This window comes from Micromonas commoda, chromosome 4 (genome assembly GCF_000090985.2).
Source record: "Micromonas commoda chromosome 4, complete sequence".
Taxonomy (NCBI): Eukaryota; Viridiplantae; Chlorophyta; class Mamiellophyceae; order Mamiellales; family Mamiellaceae; genus Micromonas; species Micromonas commoda.
In genome coordinates, this window is record NC_013041.1 from 1,030,404 (window position 1) to 1,050,094 (window position 19,691).

The 19,691-nt window shown below is 66.9% G+C and overlaps 6 protein-coding genes across 6 annotated transcripts; 3 read left to right on the forward strand and 3 right to left on the reverse strand.

Annotated features, from left to right (window-relative positions):
* Positions 1-4: 4 nt before the first annotated feature.
* Positions 5-5,734, reverse strand: MICPUN_57983 (predicted protein; the record flags this gene model as incomplete). Its single annotated transcript, XM_002501785.1, has 1 exon — positions 5-5,734. One exon carries the CDS (start codon positions 5,732-5,734, stop codon positions 5-7), a length of 5,730 nt encoding a protein of 1,909 aa, XP_002501831.1.
* A 219-nt stretch (positions 5,735-5,953) lies between these two features.
* Positions 5,954-6,295, forward strand: MICPUN_57984 (predicted protein; the record flags this gene model as incomplete). Its single annotated transcript, XM_002501393.1, has 2 exons — positions 5,954-6,038; positions 6,174-6,295. 2 exons carry the CDS (start codon positions 5,954-5,956, stop codon positions 6,293-6,295), a joined length of 207 nt encoding a protein of 68 aa, XP_002501439.1.
* Positions 6,296-6,936: 641 nt separating this feature from the next.
* On the forward strand, positions 6,937-10,599 carry MICPUN_57985 (predicted protein; the record flags this gene model as incomplete). Its single annotated transcript, XM_002501394.1, has 1 exon — positions 6,937-10,599. One exon carries the CDS (start codon positions 6,937-6,939, stop codon positions 10,597-10,599), a length of 3,663 nt encoding a protein of 1,220 aa, XP_002501440.1.
* A 55-nt stretch (positions 10,600-10,654) lies between these two features.
* MICPUN_80694 (predicted protein) lies at positions 10,655-15,442 on the reverse strand (the record flags this gene model as incomplete). The annotated part of the gene is made up of 8 exons (XM_002501786.1): positions 10,655-11,332; positions 11,516-11,909; positions 12,045-12,247; positions 12,374-12,572; positions 12,789-13,078; positions 13,157-13,437; positions 13,492-14,703; positions 14,836-15,442. The coding sequence occupies 8 exons, from the start codon at positions 15,440-15,442 to the stop codon at positions 10,655-10,657; spliced, it is 3,864 nt and encodes a 1,287-aa protein (XP_002501832.1).
* Positions 15,443-15,841: 399 nt separating this feature from the next.
* Positions 15,842-16,150, reverse strand: MICPUN_57987 (predicted protein; the record flags this gene model as incomplete). The annotated part of the gene is made up of 1 exon (XM_002501787.1): positions 15,842-16,150. One exon carries the CDS (start codon positions 16,148-16,150, stop codon positions 15,842-15,844), a length of 309 nt encoding a protein of 102 aa, XP_002501833.1.
* A 158-nt stretch (positions 16,151-16,308) lies between these two features.
* MICPUN_57988 (predicted protein) lies at positions 16,309-19,671 on the forward strand (the record flags this gene model as incomplete). Its single annotated transcript, XM_002501395.1, has 1 exon — positions 16,309-19,671. One exon carries the CDS (start codon positions 16,309-16,311, stop codon positions 19,669-19,671), a length of 3,363 nt encoding a protein of 1,120 aa, XP_002501441.1.
* Between the last annotated feature and the right edge of the window lie 20 nt (positions 19,672-19,691).

Genomic DNA, 19,691 nt, shown 5'->3' on the forward strand with positions numbered 1-19,691 from the left:
CGCCTCATCTAGATTCGAACATCAGCGCGAGCACGGTGTCCTCCACGACGTCGTCGAAGAGCTCCTCGCTGAGCCTCGTCAGGATCGCCCTCTCCGTGGACACCACGTCGTACCATCCCTCGTCGTCGCTCGCCCTCACGTCGTCCTTGACCACGTCGTCGACGGCGAGACGACCCCCGTGCGGCGGGTCCAGCACCGCCGCCGCTCGCGCCGCCACCACCTCCGTCGCCCGGTCCCCGCCGTCGTCAATCGCGCCGACGAGCGCGGAGGACTCCAGCATCACCTCGCGAACCGCGTCAAACACGAGCCGATCGGGGCACCGCCTTCGAGAGGCGGCGTCCGCGACCGCGGCGAGGCCGCCGCCGACGAGGCCGCCGCCGACGAGGCCGCGGGGATCGATGTCGCCGGCGACTTCGCCGAAATCAATCGCCGCGACGTCAGCGCCGCATCGCTCGATGATCAGGCACGCGATCGACGCCGCGCGCGTCGCCGTCGCGAGTCGCACGAGGTCGTCGACGGCGGCGGGCGGGGGCACAGCTGGCGGGGAGGGCACAGCTGGACCCCTCCCCTCCGCGATCGGTTTGCTAAAGGCGGCGGCGGCGACGTCGTCGAGAGCCTCCCCGAGGAGGTGCGAGTGGAGGACCCCCAGGAGCGATTCCGCCTCGCCGGAGAGCGACGGCGACTCTCCCGTCGAGCCCGCGGACCTCGCCCTCGACGAAGCCGCGGATTCGGTCCCGTCCGCCTCGAAGTCATCCTCGGAGTACGCATCCGTGTGGATCGACGTCTCCGGGGATGGAATCTCGGAGACGCTCGAGGACCCGGGCGACGTCCTCTTGGAACCGCCGCCGTTTGATCCACCGGGGACGCCGACGCCCTTCTTCTTGGGCGGGGAGATGACCGCGTGCGCGGGCGGGTGGAGCTCGAGCGGCGAGTGCGGGTGGTGGCCCCCGCTCGCGTCCGAACCCGTCGACGACCGGGGCGATCGCGTCGGCGGGGATCTGCTCGTCCCACCGAGTCCCCCCGTGCTTTGCGAGCCGGGTCGGAACGCGTCGTCCGACCCGCCGCCGTCGCTGGCGAGGTCCGCGATGGACTCCTCCGGGATGTGCTCCTCGCCGACCACGTCGGGCTCGGGCGAGGGCGACGAGGGCCGGCCCGCGCCGCGCGTCGGGGAGGTTCTCAAAGTTTTCACCGGGCTCGGGCTCGGGCGCGTCGCGACTCGGCTCGGCGAACCCGACGGAACCTCGCGCCCGTCGGTTCGCCCGATGCGCTCAATGTCCGAGTCGAGCGTGTGAATCTCGCGCGTCAGCTCCAGTTCCACGGACTTCATCTTCCGAAGCGCCAACGCCTCCAGACGTCTCGCCTCCACCGTCTCCTCGAGCCGCGCCAGACGCTCCTGGTGCGCTCGCAACTTATCCTCAACGTCGTATCCGGCGATGTCAGCCTCAAACGCCGCTTCATCCGCGAGCGAAGCGCCCGCGTCGATGCGCTCGAGCCGCGCGAGCTCCTCCTCCATCTCCTGTATCTTCATCTGCTTCGCGGCGAGTTCCGCGGCTCGCAGCTCCCTCTGTCTGGAGCGGAGCCGTCGCTGGACATCCTCGTGTTTCGCCGTCACCTCCTTGTACCTGTCGTCCAGGGAATCTTCAGACCGGGTCGGCGACGGCTCGTCTCCCGCCGCGGCCGCATCGGAGGATGACTTGGACCGGGACGAGCCGCGGTGCAGCGCGATGGACTCCTCGGGGATCGAGGACGCGGTGACGCTGAGCTCCGAGCGCTCGACGACGCCGACCTCGTCCACGATGTCGTCGTCGTCGGAATCTTCCGGTGCCGGTCGCACGTCGACGTAGCCAATCTCATCCTCGATGTCGTCTTCGTCGTCGGGGGCCCCCGCCGCGGGTTTAGACGCGGCGGCGGCGGCGGCGGCATCGGCGAGCATTTTCGCCGCGGCGTCGGACTTTTCCCCGCGGAGGATCGCCTCCGCGGCGGCGTCAAACTCGGCGAGAACCAAGTCGGGATCGCGGGCGGCGTCCATGGTGGGGACAACGCCATCCTCCTCATCTTCATCTTCCTCCTCCTCTTTGGGTCTCTCCACGGACGCCGGGGACCCGAACGCGCCCTCCACCTCCGTCCCACCGGCGATCGCGTCTGTTGAAGCGCCGGTCAGGCCCCTGGAGACGAGCTCCGCGGCAGCCGCGCGCTCCACCGCGGTTCCCGACGCGAGGCTCTTGACAAACATCTCCGTCACCTCCTGAACCTGCTTGAGGCTCTCCTCGCGCACCCGAGCCGCCGCCTCCATCGCGGTGCGCTCCAGCTCCTCCGCGCGCTTCTTGTACGCCTCCTCGAGCTCGTTCGCCCTGGCCGTCTGCGCGAGGGCGTTTTCCTCCTGCTTTCGGATCCGTTCCCGTTCAGCCTCGAGCGCCTGCGCCAGCGCGGTGGCCACCTGCTCCGCCTGGAAGAGCTCCTGCTGCTGCTGAAGCTGCTGAAGCTCCTCGGCCATCTCGCCCATCTCGTCGAACAGGCTCAGCTCAGACCTGAGCTGGTTCTCGAGCTCGCTCGCGGTGAGTCGATCGCCGTCGGAGGACACCTCCGCGGAGAGAGCGCGCATAGCCGCTTTTTGCCTCGGCGACAAATCGGCAGATAGAGCCAGGCTGGTCGACGCGGACGCATCCTTCTGCTTGTCCAGCTCGAGCTGACGCCTGGCCCAACGCTCCGCGGGCTCGGTGGCGTCCTCAATCGGCGGCTTCGTGGGCGATGGCTTGGCCTTTTTCTCTTTTTTCTCCTTTTTCTCCTTCTTCTCCTTCTTCTCCTTCTTTTCCTTCTTTTCCTTCTTTTCCTTCTTTTCCTTCTTTTCCTTCTTCTTGGTGGGTGACTTCGCCGGGGATGGGAGAGCGGCCGGCGCGGCCGAGGGTGCCTCCACGCGCTCGTAAACGAGTGCGAGCGGCTCTGTCTGCGAACTCCGCACCGTCGTCTCCGCCAGCTTCTTCTCCAACTCCTCCGCGACCCGCGCAGTCTCCGTCGAAGCAGCCGCGGCGGCGGCAGCCGCAGCCGCTCTCCTCGTGTAAAGCGAGAAGACTCCAACCGGCTCCCTGGGCTGCGAGTGAACCGGCGCCGGGAGCGCGAGCGTCTCCGCCGCCCTCGCCGCCCGTCTCTCCTCCTTGGACCCGAACGCCGCGGCCGCGAGCGCATCGATCCGCGCCTGACTCATCTTCCCGATATCGTAAGGCGCGTCCACATCCGCCGTCGGTCTGTGTCTGGCGAGCCGAGCCTGCAACTTGCGGTGCGCGACTGATCCCTGCGCGAGCCAGTCCTCGGCTCTGGGCACGTGCTCGTCGTTTGGAAGCACGGTGTGGGTGTCTGGTCGGCCGGTTTTGACCCCTAGTAGCCTGGGTTTGGGCATCGGAGGCTTGTCCGGTGAGGCGACTGTCACGAGCGCGTCCTTCGGTTTTTCATCCTCCTCGTCGAAGACAACCTCGGCGTCGTCATCGACTTCGGCGTCGCTCCCGTCCCGTACGGACGCGCCGCCCTCGCCGCCGTCGTCGATGACGGGCGAGAACGTGATGTGTCGCCCGGACGCGTGTTTGTACGTCGTCTGCGTGCGCGACGGTCTCAAAATCCCCGCGTTGATTTCCTCCCTGACGCCCTTGCGCGCCTTGTGCCCCCTAAACGCGCTCTGCACCGCGACAGCCGCAGCCTCCTCCGCCGCCGACGGCGGCGACGACGTGGACGTCTCGTCAGCCTCTTCGCGTACGTCGATCCGTTTCGACGCCGGTATCTTCATCCGCGCCCGCGGCGACGCTTCCCCGGAGGACCCGCCGGCACCCGCCGCGGGTTTGGCTGCGGCGACCCGATCCAGCGCGAGGTTGTCAATCGTCTCCGCGAGCCTCCTCGCGACATCCTTGAGCACCTTAGCCTGCCGCCTCTTCTCCGCAGCCTCCTCCCCGGCCCTTCGCCGTGCCTCCGCCTCCTCCTTCGCGTTCGTGGGCGCCGCGAACGACGACGACGGGCCCGACACCTGGGCGGATGAAGACGCGTCCCCGTACAAATCTTCGCGGCCCCCGGCGATTCGTCTGATGCGCGGCGCCGCGGCGGTGAGCGCGAGCGCCGCGGCGTGCGCATCCACCGAGGCGTCCAGCTCAGCCTGTATCGCGACGAGCTCAGCCTCGAACGAGCCCAGCGGGTTTGGCTTGGGCTTGGCCGGTGATTTCTTAGCCTCCGCGGCGGCGGGCTTCTCCGGTGATTTGGGTTTCATCTTGATCGGCTTGTACGTGATGACCGGTTTTGCGTCCCCCTCCGACTCGTCCTTCTTCTCGGAAGCCGCGGGCACCCTCGGTTTCGCGGCGCCCTTCTGGACGAACGGCTGAAAGTCCACCGGCGTCGGAATCTCCGACCCTTCCTCGGGCCCGGGCTCGGGCTTGGGCTTGATCGGGATGGCCAGGTCCGCCAGCGACTTGGGTTCGTCGTCGTCCACCGGGTCCACCCACTCCGGCATCGGCTTGGGTTTGGGCTTGGGCCTGTTCGTCGTCGCCGCGTCGCCGCCCCGCTTCGCGCGCTCCGCCGCCGCCTGTTGCGCCATCATCCTCGCGCGCTCGTCCTCCGCCTTTTTCATCGCCGCGCGGTGCTCCTGCTTCGCCTTGAGCTCCGCCTTCTCCTTGGCGATTTTTTCTCGCCACTTGCGCTTGCTATCCGCGAGGAACTTCTTAACCTCCGCGCGTCGCTTCTCCTCGTCCTCCGGGTTCTTGCTCGCCGCCGCCTCCAGTCCCGCGGGCCTCTTCGGGTTCTTCGACTTGGGTTCCAACGGGATCGTCGCGCCCCACGCGGGTCTCGAGCCGAGGTCGGCGGATGATGACGTCTTCTTCGAAGATGCCCGGTTCTCGAGTTCAGAACGCCTCTCTCGCTCGCGTCGCTCGCGCTCCTCCCAGAACGACGGCCGGATGTTCTCCCTCCACGGCCGATCTCCCTCCCACGGCTTTGCCTTTTCGTCCTCGTCCTCGTCCACGACCGTGGCGGGCACGGCTGTCGGCGTGGCGGCTTCGTCGGCGAGGTTGGACGACGGGGGCCGAAAGACGGTGCTCGCGGGCGAATGCTCGGGCGGCGCGCGTTCCCTGGCTCGCTTGATGCGGGACTCGTTCTGCTTGGCGACCGTCTGGAGGAGCTGGTGGACAGCGTTCTGCCGGCGCATGCGCTCCTCCTCCTCCCTCGCCGCGGCTTCGCGTCGAGCCTCCAGCTCCTGCAGCGCGAGTTTGGGCGGTTCCAATTTCTTGAGCAAGCCGGCCGAGAGGGGCGAACCCCCGAAGCCGACGCGGCCTCCGTCGTCCCCGGACGAATCGTCGCCGCCCAGGAGCTCCTCGCCCGCATGTTGCGAAATGAGCCGCAGGAGCTGCGCGCGAGCCTCCGCGTGCGAAGGAGTCGCGTCTTCGTCGCACCCACCGTCGAACCCCCCGGGGGATGAATCGACGGGCGCCACAACCACGTTAACCGCGCGTTCGCGCATGCCCCTGGATGAGACCCCTCTCGACGACCCCTTGCCGGGCTTGGGCCTAGACGACGGCTGGTCAGCCGGGAGGAGCGCGCCCGTCGCGGCGGCTCGATATCCGGCGGACCCGTCGATATCCCCCATGAGCCTGGCGGCAGCGAGGTTCGCAGCCTCCGCAACCTGCTTCACGCGGGCCATCGACTCCGCCAGGTGGGGGTCGTCCGCGGCGGCGGGTCCCTTCCCGGACCCGCCCTTGGACGCCATCGCCGACGGTGCCGAGGCTCTCGAAACGCCTCGCGCGACCTCGATACTCCGGCGACGCGTGGACCGACCCACCGTCGTGTCCGCGCGCGGCGCTCTGAGCGCCGAGATTTTCCAAACGGTCACTTTGTTTGGGCTTGGGCTGCTCCCCACGAAATCAAACCCGAAGGCAAGTCACCGTCCGAGGCCACTGCGTCGTGCCGCAGCCTGCCCCCGCGAGCCATGACCGAGCAGAAGAAGGAGGAGAAGAAGGAGGTCGCCGTCGACCTCGAGTGCGACGACGAGTTCGAGGAGTTCGGCAACGAAGGTGAGTCGCGCGCGCCCGAAGCAACCCCCGGATCTGCCGCGCCCCGGACCGCACGTCGCCCCCTCCGAGAAAATCTTACCCTAGCGAGATCTAGCGTCCTGACCGTCGTCCGCCCGCCTTCCTTCGACCGCGCAGAGTGGGGAGCCGAGGAGGAGGACGCCGAGGATGTGAACCAGTGGGAGGAGGACTGGGACGACAGCGAGAAGAGCGACGATTTCACCCGCCAGCTCCGCGCCGAGCTCGAAAAGTTCGCGTAAGCGGCTGGGTGATGATGTCCGCGTGGATCTATCGCTGTGCTGTTGTGATCTATCGCTGAGCTGTTGTTAGAGGACAGCTCGGTTCTCACCGGAGCGTGTGTCCTGCATGGTCTTCCTTTTGTACGGTCATCTCGACGAACTAACTTCCGAACACGTCGCGCGCAACACGCGACGTGTTCGGAGGTGGCTCCCAAAAGGAAGACTCGAGGAACTCGCCTCTGTGCGAACCGTCGGCGCAGCGGGGGCTCCGCGCGGCGCCCCGCCGGTTGTACGAGTAAACGTAGCCATCGTTCGATCGAATCTTAGACGGACGCCAAACACGCCAAGGTGCATCGTAACAGCCCCGCTACTCGAGCCCGCATCCGTTCCAGCACGTCGTTATCATCACTCCGTCGGTGAGATTTTTGGCTTCGTTGGCTCCAGCTGTTGGTTTTCCGTGCAAAGTCGTTTGACCAGCCGGGCACAGCCTTCCGGCGACCTTGCCGGTCGCACGTTCTCGCGCGAGCGCGCGGCGGCTTAGAGTACCGTCGATCGTGGGAGGCTCTGGTGGGCGACCGGGCTCAGGGACTGGTACGGGGTGACGGGCTCGGGGGTTCGGGGTGGGATCCGTTTTCCCCCTTTTTCGAAACGCGGCGACAGACATGGGCGGTTGGCACGATGCCCCCAGGGCTCCCCCGTCGCGGGCGCGCCGCGAGGAGCGTCGCTCGTTCGCGGCCCGCGCGGGTGGTGCCCCGTGGCGCGTTGCCATCGCCCCCGTCAAGGACGCGGCGAGGTCCTCGTCCTCCGGCGACGCGCTCCGAACGGCCGTCAGATCCTTCCTGGACGACAGCTCCGGTTTGGGTCCCCCGCCCGACGGGGACGCCACCCCGGCCGAGATATCCGCCGACGTCCTCCTCCTCGCGCGCGCGGTGAACCGCCCTGACGTGGGCGGCGCGGGAGAGGCGTCCACCAGCGGCCGCGGCGCCCTGGACGCGCTCGTCGGGGACCTACTCGCCGCGCAGAGGCTCCATCTGGACCGGGAGTTTGTCGCGACTCTCGCAGAGTACTACCTCGGCGCGCTGACCACCGACGACGCCGACGAGGAGGACCCTCGCGCCACGCAGAACTCGCTGAAAACACTCGCGCAGCTGCTGCAGGAGGGCGGCGCCCACCTCGCGGCGCGGGAGGTGGACGCGCTCATCTCCGCGCTCCTCGCGAAGGTTTCCTACAAAAAGACCGGCGGCGGCGGGGGCGGCGGCGGCGAGGCCGAGTCGAGGAGCGCGCGAAACGGCGCGAGGGACACCGCGAGGCACGCGTTCAACGCCCTCGGCGCCTTGGTCAGCCGCGCGTCCCCGGGCTCGGTCTCGCCCCGGGCCCACGCGGCGGTGGGCGAGGCGATCGTGGCTTCGCTCGACGCCGAGACGAGGGGCGTTTTATCGTCCCCAGCCGGCGCACCGTCGACGCTCGGGAGGGACCGACCACAGGAGGACGCGGGGTCCGCCAGGCTCTTCGCGGCGGCGACGAGGTGCGCGCACGTGTGCGCGGGGGCCCCGGGGGGCGGCGGCGAAGCGCGTCTGACGTGGCCGGACGAGGTTGTCGGCGCGCTGGTGACGCATCTTCGAAGATTCTTCGCGTACGGATTGAGTTCGGGATCGGCTCCGGGGGGCGGCGGCGGCGACGAGGTCCCGACGAGCCCGGGCCGGGGCGGGTACGTACCCCCGCACCTGAGGTCGGGCGGCGGCGGCGGCGTCGCGGCGGATCGCGGGTACGGGTCCTCGGACTCGGACGCCAGCGACGCCGAGGGCGCGAGGGGATCGAACGGAGGTTTCGGCGATCGATTCGGCGCTTCGAAGGTTCGAACAAACGCCGCGCTCTGCGTCTCCGCGTTGGCCCGCGCCGATTCGCGCTCGATGCACGCGCACTGGCCCAAGCTCTTACCCACGAGCGTGACGCAGTTGCTGGCGCGGTCGCCCACCGCCACGATCGTGCGCTGCGCGCTGAACGATCCGTCGCCGAGGGTGAGAGCCGCGGCTATGGCGGCGACGGCGAATTTGCTCGAGGGACCCGCGACGAAACGATACCTCGCCGCCGCGGAGGTGAGAACAAACCCAAAGACCGGCGCGGTGGTCAGGGCCAACTTCGCGTCGCTGTCGTCGACGCTCGGGGATATCGCGTGCGCCACGCACGAGGCGTTGACGCGCGCGGTACGAGCCGAGCCGGCGTTGTCTTGCGTGCCGGCGGCGTGCAAGGCGCTCGGCGCTTTCCACGACGCCGCACCCTTCGCGCGTCTGCCTCGCGACATGATACCCAAGTCGATGGAAGCGGTCATGAGGAGGCTTAACGAGCTCCCCCCGGGACCCGAGGGTTCCGCCCAAGATCCAGAGGTTGGCGCCGCGAGGGTGTCGCTGCTCGCGGCGCTCACCGCGGTGCTCGCGGCGAAGGGCGCGCCGGCGGAGGTCACCGGCTCGCTCTCGCCCGCCCGCTCTTCCGGTACTACCGGCGCTTCGCCGTCGCTGGCGTCCTCCGTGCTCCCGGCTCTGGTGCGCTACGCCGCGGGCGGGGAAGGACACGGTGCGGCGACGCGTTGCGAGGCGTTCGGTGCGCTGAGGGCCGCGGCGGCGGCGCACCCGGCGGCGGTGGCGGCGATGCTAGACGACGACGACTCGTTTGGGTTTCGATCGATTTTACCGGCGATGACGTTTGCGGCGTCGGGAACCGACGACGGCGCGGATGGGGCTGCTCGCGTCGCGCAGGCGTCCGCGAAGCTCCTCGCGGACTTTCTCGCGGCCGTCGGCGGCGGCGTCGGCGGCGGCGGCGCGGGAGCCGACGATGACCCGTCTCATCAACAGCACCGAGAGAAGGCGCGCGAGGATGGCTTTTTTTCGCTCCCGCCCGACGAGCTCGCGTCGCTCTGGGACGATGTCGCGTCCTCGCAGTTCCCGGCGATGACGCTTCACCCCTCGCCGCTCGTCCGCGCCGCGGGTTTGAGCGCGTACGCCGGTTTGACATCGGACGCGCTCGCCGGGACGTCGCGGGTGAACAGACAAACGCTGGTCGACGCCCCTCGGGCGACGCTGGCGAACGAGAGGGCGCCCGCGGTGAGAGCCGCGGCGTGCCGGGCGATTGGCGCGCTCGCCGCGCTGACGACGAACGAATCCTCCGGTGCGGCTCTCCGCGACGCTCTCGAGCCGTCGGTGGACTTGCTGCTGAGGGCCATGCGAGATTCGGCGAAGAGCGTGAGGCTGCCCGCGTCGTGGGCCGTCGCCAACGTGTGCAACACGGCGGCGAGGCGTTCCTCAATCGTGAGCGCGGGGGCGCTGGCGAAAATCGCCGAGTCGTGCGTCGCGGCGGCTACGCAGGAGGGGGATAAAGTTCGAGCCAACGCGGCTCGCGCGCTGGGATACCTGGTATCCGCGGCGGATTTCTCGTCGGAGCCCTCGAGCGCGTGGCTCCCCGGAGTGATCCAGGCGTTGATGTCGTGTCTCACGACGGGCAACGCCAAGGTTCAGTGGAACGCGTGTCACGCGATGGCGGCGCTGTTTCGCAACCCCAGCACCGCCGCGGGCGACAGCGCGTGGTCGCCGCTGGTGGTTCGCATGCTGCTGATGCTGATGCGCGACACGAGGAACTTTAAGATTCGCATGCACGCGGCGGCGACGCTCGCGACGCTCGGCGAACGCTCCGAGTTTGGCAACGCGTATCCAGACGTCGTGTCCATCGTGACGGCGGCGCTGGAATCGCTCGAGACGATGGAAACGGAGACGGGGCACTCGGGACACTCGCAGGGGCCCGGCGACGGCGAATCCGCCCTGGCGGACCTGAGGTATAAGCCGCAGCTCGGCGCGCAGCTCGCGGCGACGCTGCTCCGCGTGCTCGCCATGGGCACCGCGGAGGATGCCGGTTCCGTGAGGGACACGCTGCTGAAAAAGAGGGACGTCATTCGCGGCGCCGTCGACGCGGCGACGGCGGCGTTGGAATCGTTCCCGCGCGTGGGGCTCGATGGGGCTTTTCCGGAGGATCCGTTCGGGACCTCGAGGGGGGACGCTACAGGGACGCGGGGGGAAGGACACGACGACGTCGCGGTTCGCGGCGCGGGTTCCTCCGGACCGGAGCGGACGTCGAGCCTGGACATGTCGACGCTGGCGAGGGCGCTGTCGCCGGGGAAGGGCGGCGGCGAGGACGACGAGGACGGCGAGGACGACGAGGACCGGGAGGCGGGTGAGCGACGCGCGGATCTGATGGCGGCGGCGGCGGGTCTGGCGAGGATGTACGGAGCCCTCGGGGAGGACGGGGAGGCTCTCGCGTCGCACTACCGCGGTCTGTGAGAAGAAAATTTGTGAGAAGAATTTGGGCGAGATACAAATGTGTCTGATTAATGTGTCATCTCCTGTGCGAACCCGCCCCCGCTCCGCTCATTTCGCCGCTGTACACCGTCGCGATAGAATCGTTCGAACCCGCCGCCAACAGCAGCGAGTTCGGGTGGAACGCCAGCGACCGCACGGCGCCGATGCGCTGACCCAAGAACGAGTTGTAGTATCGAATCGACGCCACGTTGTTTCCTTCCAGATCCCACAGCTTGATCGCCCGTTCGCTCGATCCGGACGCGATCACCGGTGCGTACTTGTGCGCCACGAGCGCGCTCAGCGTCGGCCTGCCGCCCCCGGGCCCCGCCGACGGCCTCTGAACCTCGGTGGTGTAGAAGGGCTTAGCGGCGTTGCGCAAGTCGCAAAATTTCATCTCGCCGTTCACCGACCCGGTCACCACCAGGTTCGAAGTCTGCCCCGGCTGGAGCAGGATGGACACCACCGGGTGCTGGTGCGTCTGGACCACCGAGAGGAGCCTCGCGGGTGTTCGCAGGTCGAACGACAGCACGGCTCCGTCCGCGGCGCCCGCCATGAGCAGCGCACCCTCCGCGGTGAGGCACGTCCCGGGCGACTGCATCTGCAGACTCTCGAGACACAGCTCGCGGGTCATGTCCCAGACTCGGAGCAGCGGCACCGGCTGCGTGTCCCCCGACGCGTACAGGCACCCGCTTTGCTGCTGCCACGACACGACGCCCTTGTTCTTCCACGAACCACCGCGGTTGGTGTGCTGGTCGCCGAAGGAGGTTCGCCTGTGGCTCGGCGGCCTGCCCCGCGGCGGCGCCTCGGACGAAACCGTCGAAGAAACCGAACCCGGTCTCGAGTGCGAATGGCTCTCGACGTCGGACCCGGGAACCGCCACGCCCCCCCCGGCGCCCACAGAAGCGTCCGACGTCCCACCGCGCTGCTCTCCATGCGCGGCGCTCGGGAGTGGCAACGCTCGAAGCGCAGTCACGAGCGTTTCCTCGCCCTGCAGCGCGTAGTTGCGCCACACCCTCACGCTGCCGTCGGCGCCGCCCGTCATCAGCAGCGCGTCGTCGAGGTCGTTGACGAGGGACAGGCTGGCGACCGATCTGCCGGGCATGCCGGCGCTGAACCTGTTCAGCACCGCCCCGGACTGGTAGTCCCAGACCCGTACGACGCCGCGATCGTCGGCGATTGCGGCGGTGGGCGCGATCGGGTGCATGAGCATGCAGGCGGGCGCGGCGGACTCGTCCATGTCAATCGACGCGAGGTGTTCCGTGAGCTTGAGGGTCTCCTTACGCGCGCGGCCGCTGCGTCGCATGTTCTCTTCCTCGATCCGCCGACGGGCCAGCCGATTGGACGGGTCCATGCGACGGTGAAGATTCTTGGGCTCGCGTCGGTGCCCGCCGTTTTGGGGGAAGAAGTCGTCGTCGTCGTGGTCGTACCCGGCGTGGCCGTTAGCCGGCTCGAGAAGGCTCCTCGAGAAGTGCTCGCAGGACCACGCGAATATGTGGGATTTCGGGAGGACCGCGCGGAGCGGCGCGTGCACGTCGCCGTCGGGTTCCTTACCGTCGGATCCGGCCCCGGTCCCGCCGCCCGCCTTGGGCGACTCGGGCTGGTCCGCAAACGCGGGCGGAAAGGAGGGCTGCTCCATCGGCGGCGACCCGAGCTCGCCGGAGACGGTCGTCGTGCGACGCATGCCCCCGTTTCGCGTCGTCCGCTCCGCCGACGCGTTGGCGTTCCTTCCGACGCCTCCTCCCCTCCCTCCTCCCACCGCGCCCGAGCCCAGAGAGCTGTGCGATCTCGTGCGCGAGGGAGGAACGCCGCTCATTCGGCCGGCGACGGCACCCGCCGACCCCGGCGTGTTCGGCGCCAGCCGCGAGTGCGCGCTCGCCGGCGGCGTCCCGCCCAGCGTGGACGCGGACCCCGGCGAGAACAAGGACGATCCACCCGCGCGCGGCGAGCCCAGCAGCCTCGCCGCGGCGCTGCTGAGCTTCTGGTGCCAGCTGGGCGTTCGCCCGCCCCTGCCCAGCGGCGTCCCCGTCCCGCTCTCCTCCCGGAGTCGGGCGGGCGAACCGACGACGTCGCCGCGGGCGCTCGCCTCCGACGCGTTCCCGTCCACCGAACCCTCGCCACCGACGCGTTCCAACGGGAGCTTACGCAGCACGGGACGCAACAGGGGATGCGACGGCTCGATGCCCGTCGCCGTCAGCGCCTTTTGCGCCACCCCGGCGACCCGCGGGCTGGGATCCTGCGCCAGTTCGACCAGCTGCTCGAGGAGGTGGACGTAGAGCCCCCCGCCGACGCGCGCGGCGTCGGCGCTGGCGAACGTGTTGCCCGAGTGAGGATGGGGCGAGTGAGGATGGGGCGAGTGAGGATGGGGCGGCGATTCCGGTCCCGGTTCCCGCCCGCCGTTCCCGGCTGCAGCCGCGAGGTTATCGACGGAAGGATCTCTGTACCCGAGCGTGCCAAACGCCGGCTCGTACGGTCCCTCCGGCGACGCCGCGTGCACCCCCGCGTTTCTCCCCGAGTCGAAGCTCCCCGTGGGGTCCCCGACGGCGTGCATGTGCGACCGCGAGTGTACCCCCGGGCTCGCGGCGCCCCCGTCGGATGAGAACCCGCCCTGCGAGCTCGGGCGCGGGCTCCTGCCCCGCCGCCACCACGCCGCGGCTGACCGGAACAGCATGGAGTGCACGCACGCGAGACGTCCGAGCGCCACCGCCGTCTCGACGCGCACGGGCGGCGACGCGTCCGAGATGCCCGGTAAGATCTGGCACGCGATCGTCCTCTCCGCGGCGGCTCTGTCGAGCTCGTTCACCCCGGCGGCTCGCGCGCTTCCTCCGCGTTTTTCGTCTTCGTCGCCCGCCTCCTCCCTGGTCTCGTCGTCCAAACCATCGCTCGCGGGGGGCACGTAGATGAGGGCGCCGAGGGCGTACACGGCCGCCGCGCGAACGTCCGGGATGGGATGCGCGAGCAGCGGCGCGATCGCCTCCGCCGCGCCAGACGCAAACGCCTCCCCTTGGAGAGACTTGAAGTTCTCCCAGAGCTTCCCCACGCAGAGGCAGAGCCAGCGCACGAACAGAGGTGAACCCGCGGGGGAGGCGGCGTGGGGCAGGTGCCCAAGGCAGATTTGCATGAGCCCCGACTGCGCGCACACCGTCTGGCCCTTCGGATGCCCGTCGGTGATGGCCGCGAGGACAAACGCAGCCATCGCGCGCTCCTCGCTGGGCACCTGCGGCGAGTCGAGGAACCTGATGAAGTACACGTGCCCGTTGTCTTTCACGAGGTCCAGCTGGCAGCTTCGGTCCAGTGCGAGGATCTTGGTCCAGATGAAGACGAGGATCTGCCGAAGATCCGGCGCCGTCGTCTGCAGCAGCTTGAGGACGTACGGAAAAATCCCCACGGAGAGCGCGAGGTCGACAGCCCACGGTCCCATGTCGAGGAACCTCCCGAGCAACACCAGGGCGCGGAGCCGGTGCGACTGCGAGAGGAGCACCTGAAGCACGATGGGCAGCTGCTCGGGCGGGGGTTTAAGCTCCGAGCCGTGCTCCAGCCAAACCTCGAACGCCGTGAGCTGTTCGGTGAAAAACGGGCTCGGCGCAAACTCGACGTTTGGGTCCCCGGCGACGAGCGACGGCAGCTGGAGCAGGCAAATCTCCACCGCCATGTCCCACGCGTGCCACATGGGGTGCTGGTACGTGGGCGGCAGCGCCGGGCAGGATATGGGCGTGCAGTTGTTCGCGCGCATGATCCGCTCGGCGAGTAAAAAGTTGCGGAACAGCGACGCCACGAGAAGGTCCTGCCGGAAGAGCCGCTGGAACAGCGGCTGCGGCAGGACGTTCCACGCGATGGTGTCCGTGATGGCGGTGAAGATCCAGTTCAACTCGCCCAGCGGCGTCTTTCTGTTGTTCTCCTGCCCGGGTATCTTGTCGATGAGGTCCATGGAGATTCCGTCGCCGCGAAGGATGGACCTCTGGCAGAACCACCGAAGCGCGATTTTGATTGGCGTCGTCAGGCACGAGCTGAACACGTCCGCGGGAAGCTCCGCGGACTGCGGCAGGAGCTCGTCCGCCCCGCACGCCGCAAGCAGGATCGTCTCCTGCCCTCCCGCGCCGAGGGGCATGATACCGCCCAGCGTCGCCTCCGCGCCGCCGCCCGAAATCGATCCAGTCGCGCCCGTCGTCCAGTTCGAGCCCGCCGCCGACCCCCCGCCGTTCGTTCCCCTCGCGTCGGGACCGGCGCCGGGGGCACCGAGCGAGCCCAGGTTACCGTGCTGCGCCAGTTGCAAGAACGTGTTCACCACGACCCCGGCTCCCGAGCAGTCGAAGACATAAATCGCGGGCTTGCCCACCCACGCCTGCAAGTCGTAAACAGACAGCGGTATGTACTGCGTGTACGACTTGTTAAACACCCAAACCTCCCCGTTCACCGTCGGCCTCGGCACGCCGTGGCCGTTGTAGTGCAGCAGCACGCGCTCGTTCTTCGCGTTACGCCTGCAGCTCGCGCACAGCTTCTTGACGTCTTCCACCGTGGGATCGAGCTGGAGCCTGTACTTTGCCCTGGGCTGCCACCGCTCGTACTGCGCCTGGAGAGCCTTCCCGATGCAATCCAGAGCCTTCTGGGCCTGCATGGAGAGCGGGTTGATCCAGCACTGCATCCTGGCGCACGGCGATATCTTGAGGACGTCCGGCGGGTCGACGCCGATGTTGAGGCAGAGGATGAGCGCGACGGACGTCGTCTTCATCCGGTCCCTCATCCTCCACTTGGACACCACCTCCTCGCTCCCGCCCGGGGGTTCCGTGCCGACGTCGCTCTGCTCGTGCCGCTCCTCGCAGAAGAACATGGGGTAGAGCGCGAGCTGCGCCTCCGGGGACATGAACCCCGGCCCGCCCCCGCCGGACGGCCCGTGCACGCTGTTCTCCCTCGACCGCGTCAGCTCCACCGGCGACGAGTGGTCCCTGTCCTCATCGCGGGTGCTGTTCCTCGGCGAGCGCGTCAGGTCGACCGAGTCCAGGCCCTTGATGGAGAGGTGCCCGCCAGAGTCCTGGCGAGTGGGCGTGTGCGGCGACGCGTGCTCAATCTCACCGCCGGTCGCCCGCCTCTGCGGAGACGGCGACAGCGGGGAGGGGCGGTCCATCTCGAGTAACAATCCCTAGCTGTCGCGAACCAGAGGTCGCGTCCGGTTCCCGCGTCCTACGGGCCGAATCCGCGGGCTCTGATCCGACGACAGCGCGGTACGGGACTAGATCCCGATACCTCGCCGCCGCGCTCCCACGGTGTCCAGCTGCGGCCTCGCGGACGCGTTCTGGCCTCCGCGGAATCCCTGGCGACCTTTTTTCCCTCGTTTCTCCCTCGTGCACCCTCTAATTGCAATAATAGGAGTGGCTAACTGATTGCCCCGTGCTTGCTCCTCCCTTTGAGAAAATCGAATTACGGATCCGTACGGGCAAACAACGTCCGAACCGGCTAAATACAGTAAAAACGTCCCTGGTAGTGCCTGGTATTTTTCGTAATCCTTGAAGGAATCCTTGTCCAGAGCCACAACGCGCATATGCCTTTGGCCGCGCGAGTCGCCCTGCGTCGACCTCCACGGAATCGGCTGAAACTCGGTGTGCGCAGAGAAGGCACCGTCTCGGACGACATACTCGAAACCCGGCGTCTGACCCGCACGGACAGCTGAGATCCGGCGTACATCTGTTTGGTCGCGCTATGGCTCGCCCGTCTTTTTTTCACGTTTTGTTTCTCCTCGCGCACGTGGGGCGTTCGTCCGTGGAGGCCTATCCGACTGGTCCGGGAGGATGCAGCGCCATAGACGGACACGGACTGGCTCACTACGATACAATGGAATACTGGAAATTGGAGCACGACGGCGGCAGCGCTGTGAGCCCGAACGACCGCGTCGTGGTTAGGCTGTTCGCTGTCTCCGGGGCAGGCATGGTAGCATTCAAGGGATTCATCTTGAAGACCTCCGCTGGGACGCTAACCGTCAAGGATTCCGCGAACACGCAGGCCGTTTCTGCGTGCGATGGAGCAATCGGGCACCTAAATGCGGATCCTAAGATTTTAGTCGAGGCATACCTCGACCTGCCATCGACCTGGGGCACGGTCACCGTCACAGCGGAGATAGTGCCCTTTCAGACGTCGGTCACCAAGCTCACCCTCGACATCGACGTGCTGAAAACCTGGGACCGGGTGACCACTATTCAAGGGAATAGCGTGAGTGGCACAAACAGCGAATTCGGGAAGTTTGTATCCTTGAGCTACAATGGCTCGCGCATGGCTGTGGGCAGCTTGTATTGGGTCAACGCGTTCGAGATTGACGCTGGAACGGTGACACAATTGGGAACGCGTGTTGATGTACAATCCGACCCCACACAGTCCGTGTCCATTTCCGGAGACGGCGAAAGCGTTGCAGTGATCTTCGGCGAGGTTATGAAGTCGCCGTTACCCGATACGTTGACAAAAGTGTTCCGATTCGATTCATCCAGCTCCGAACCTTGGACCTCGAAGTTTGAAACCGTTGACGGAAACCACCCAATGTCATCTGCTCTCTCCAGCGATGGCAAGCGATTGCTCAGCGCTCACGGGCGGTCACCGGGTACCTTCTTGAAAGTTCTCAACCCGGAAACTGGTACGGCTCTTGGTGGATGGATGATTGCTGGAAGTTCCATGGGGGGATTTTTAGGACGCCATATAGAACAGATTGCGGCTGTGTCGGCTGACGGCAATCGCGTCGCCACCGGTGTCGACACGGGTAACGATGAGAACAATGGCTACGAGGGACTCGTGAAAATTTGGGAATGGTCGGGTTCATACGCAACGGGTTGGGTGCAGATGGGAACCATCAATGGTCCGAGCGTGCACACCATGAGATTCGGAGATGCACTCGCTCTTTCTGGCAACGGCTCTCGCATCGTCATCGGCGCCACTGGGCCTCCGAACAACGAACTTGCTAAGGGTGGCGTGGAACCTATCGTGTTCGTGTTCGAGTGGATCTCGGGGTCATGGATAAAACTTGGGAGCACTTTGAAACATGGACGTGAAAACGCAATAATTGGTAACGACGGCTATCCTTACTTCTTTGGGCGTTCGGTGGCAATATCCCACGACGGCACGCTCGTCGCTGTCCGTTCAGAATCACAGTTGTCGGCACCATCACAGTATGGATACACCTTTGTCTACAGCTTTGACGTGGCCACAAACGACTGGAAGGCTATTGGAAAAATAAAGGATGAAGATAAAGGATACTCTCGGCGTGTGAGTGCTCAACGTTCCGCTCACGTGCAGGTGGCCCTCTCCGGCGATGGGAGATATCTCGCGGTGGGAGAGCCCAATCGTGACAACGTGGCGGACGATGTAGTTGACGGGCGCGTCAGCCTGTATGCAAACCCATGGAGGGCCGATCCCCGCGCCACCGGCGGGGCCGTCACAATGGTCGGCGAGTACACCATCCACACGTTCACGTCTACCGGCACGTTCACCGTCATCGACTCCACGCTGACCAATGTGGAGGTGCTGGTCGTTGCAGGTGGCGGAAGCGGCGGCGGTCCTGGCAATACTCCATCAAGCGGCGGCGGAGGAGGAGGAGGCGTCCTCCAAGCCGCGTCGAGGTCCGTCAACGTGCAATCGTACATAGTCACCGTCGGTGACGGTGCTGGTACGTACGAGGTTGGCGGCTATAGCGCCTTTGATGACATGGTGGCATTTGGTGGCAAGGGAATCGTGGCTGGCTATGATGGCGAAGCAAGTGGATACTGCACTCGTGGATCCTGGTTCTGTAACGGTGTTGATTACAGTAAAGCGACGGATGACCTCGAAGCACAACGCAATGGTGGTACAGGTTGGGAAAATCAATGTGGTGGTGGTGCCGGGGCGGGGGGCACAGGTCAGGCTGCCGCGAATGATGTCGGTGGCAAAGGTGGCGATGGCATTCTATCCAACATTTCTGGTACTCCCACTTACTATGGCGGCGGTGGTGGTGGCGGTAACAGTTACGGCAAGGGAGTCGCGTCAGGAGGTCTCGGCGGGGGTGGGAACGGGGCTGATGGACCTGCTGTTTGGCCAAAATCGGGCGAACCCAATACTGGGGGAGGCGGTGGTGGGAACGGTGGTTCCTTTAGCTTCTTTGCTCAGGGAGGCTCCGGCATTGTCATCGTTCGCTACAAGACCGCTGCCTCCAGCGACCAAAGCTGCGCCACGGACTACTATCACGACGGCGCGAGCTGCGTCGCGTGCCCAACCGGCTCGAACAGGCTGCCCGACACAGCGAACCAGTGCTTATGCCCGGAAAACTACTACCGCAGGGCTGACGGCGGCGTGTACTCGTGCGCCGCGTGCGCGCAGGGTACCACCAGACCCGCCGGAGACACCGTCCCGGGTGGCGACGCGACGACGTGCTCGGCTGGATCGTCGACATCGCCGCCGCCGCCGCCGCCGCCGTCATCGTCGTCATCGGCGGCTTCCCCCGCCCAAGACAAGAAGGCGGCGGCTGAGAAGACGCGCGACTCGATCCTCGCCGACATCACCGACGCGAGATTAAAGGCGAAGGCCAAGCTTCTGGCGGATGCCGCGATCGCCGGCGTGAAGGTGCAGAAGCTGACGGCGAAGCTGTCGGCGGCAGACGAGGACACCGCGTGCTCCACCGCGTTCACCAAGGCCGAAATGAGCGCGAGCGACGGCGCTTGCGTGGCAAAGGCGGCTTCATCGGGCAAACGCCGCCTCTCCGCGACGACTTACGACGTCGAGATCATGTTCAGCTCTGCGGTGGTGAGCGATGACGCGCTGACCAAGGCGGTCAACGCGCTCAAGGCTAACGGCGTGGAGGACGTGACGTCTCAGACATCCGTGGACCCAATCGCCGAGCTCAAGGTCGTCCCCGGCATCGACACGAGCAAGATTCAAACGTTCGACACCGAGGCGGCGGCTGCGGCGGCGGTCTCAACCCAACCGCCGCCGCCCCCACCACCCCCGAGCCCACCGCCGCCAAGTCTTGTACAGGACGACGACGACCACGCCGCGGGACTCACGGGCATCCTCGTGGCTCTGGTGGCGACGACTTTCTACATGTTGTAAGTAATGATGTTCTCTTGAGT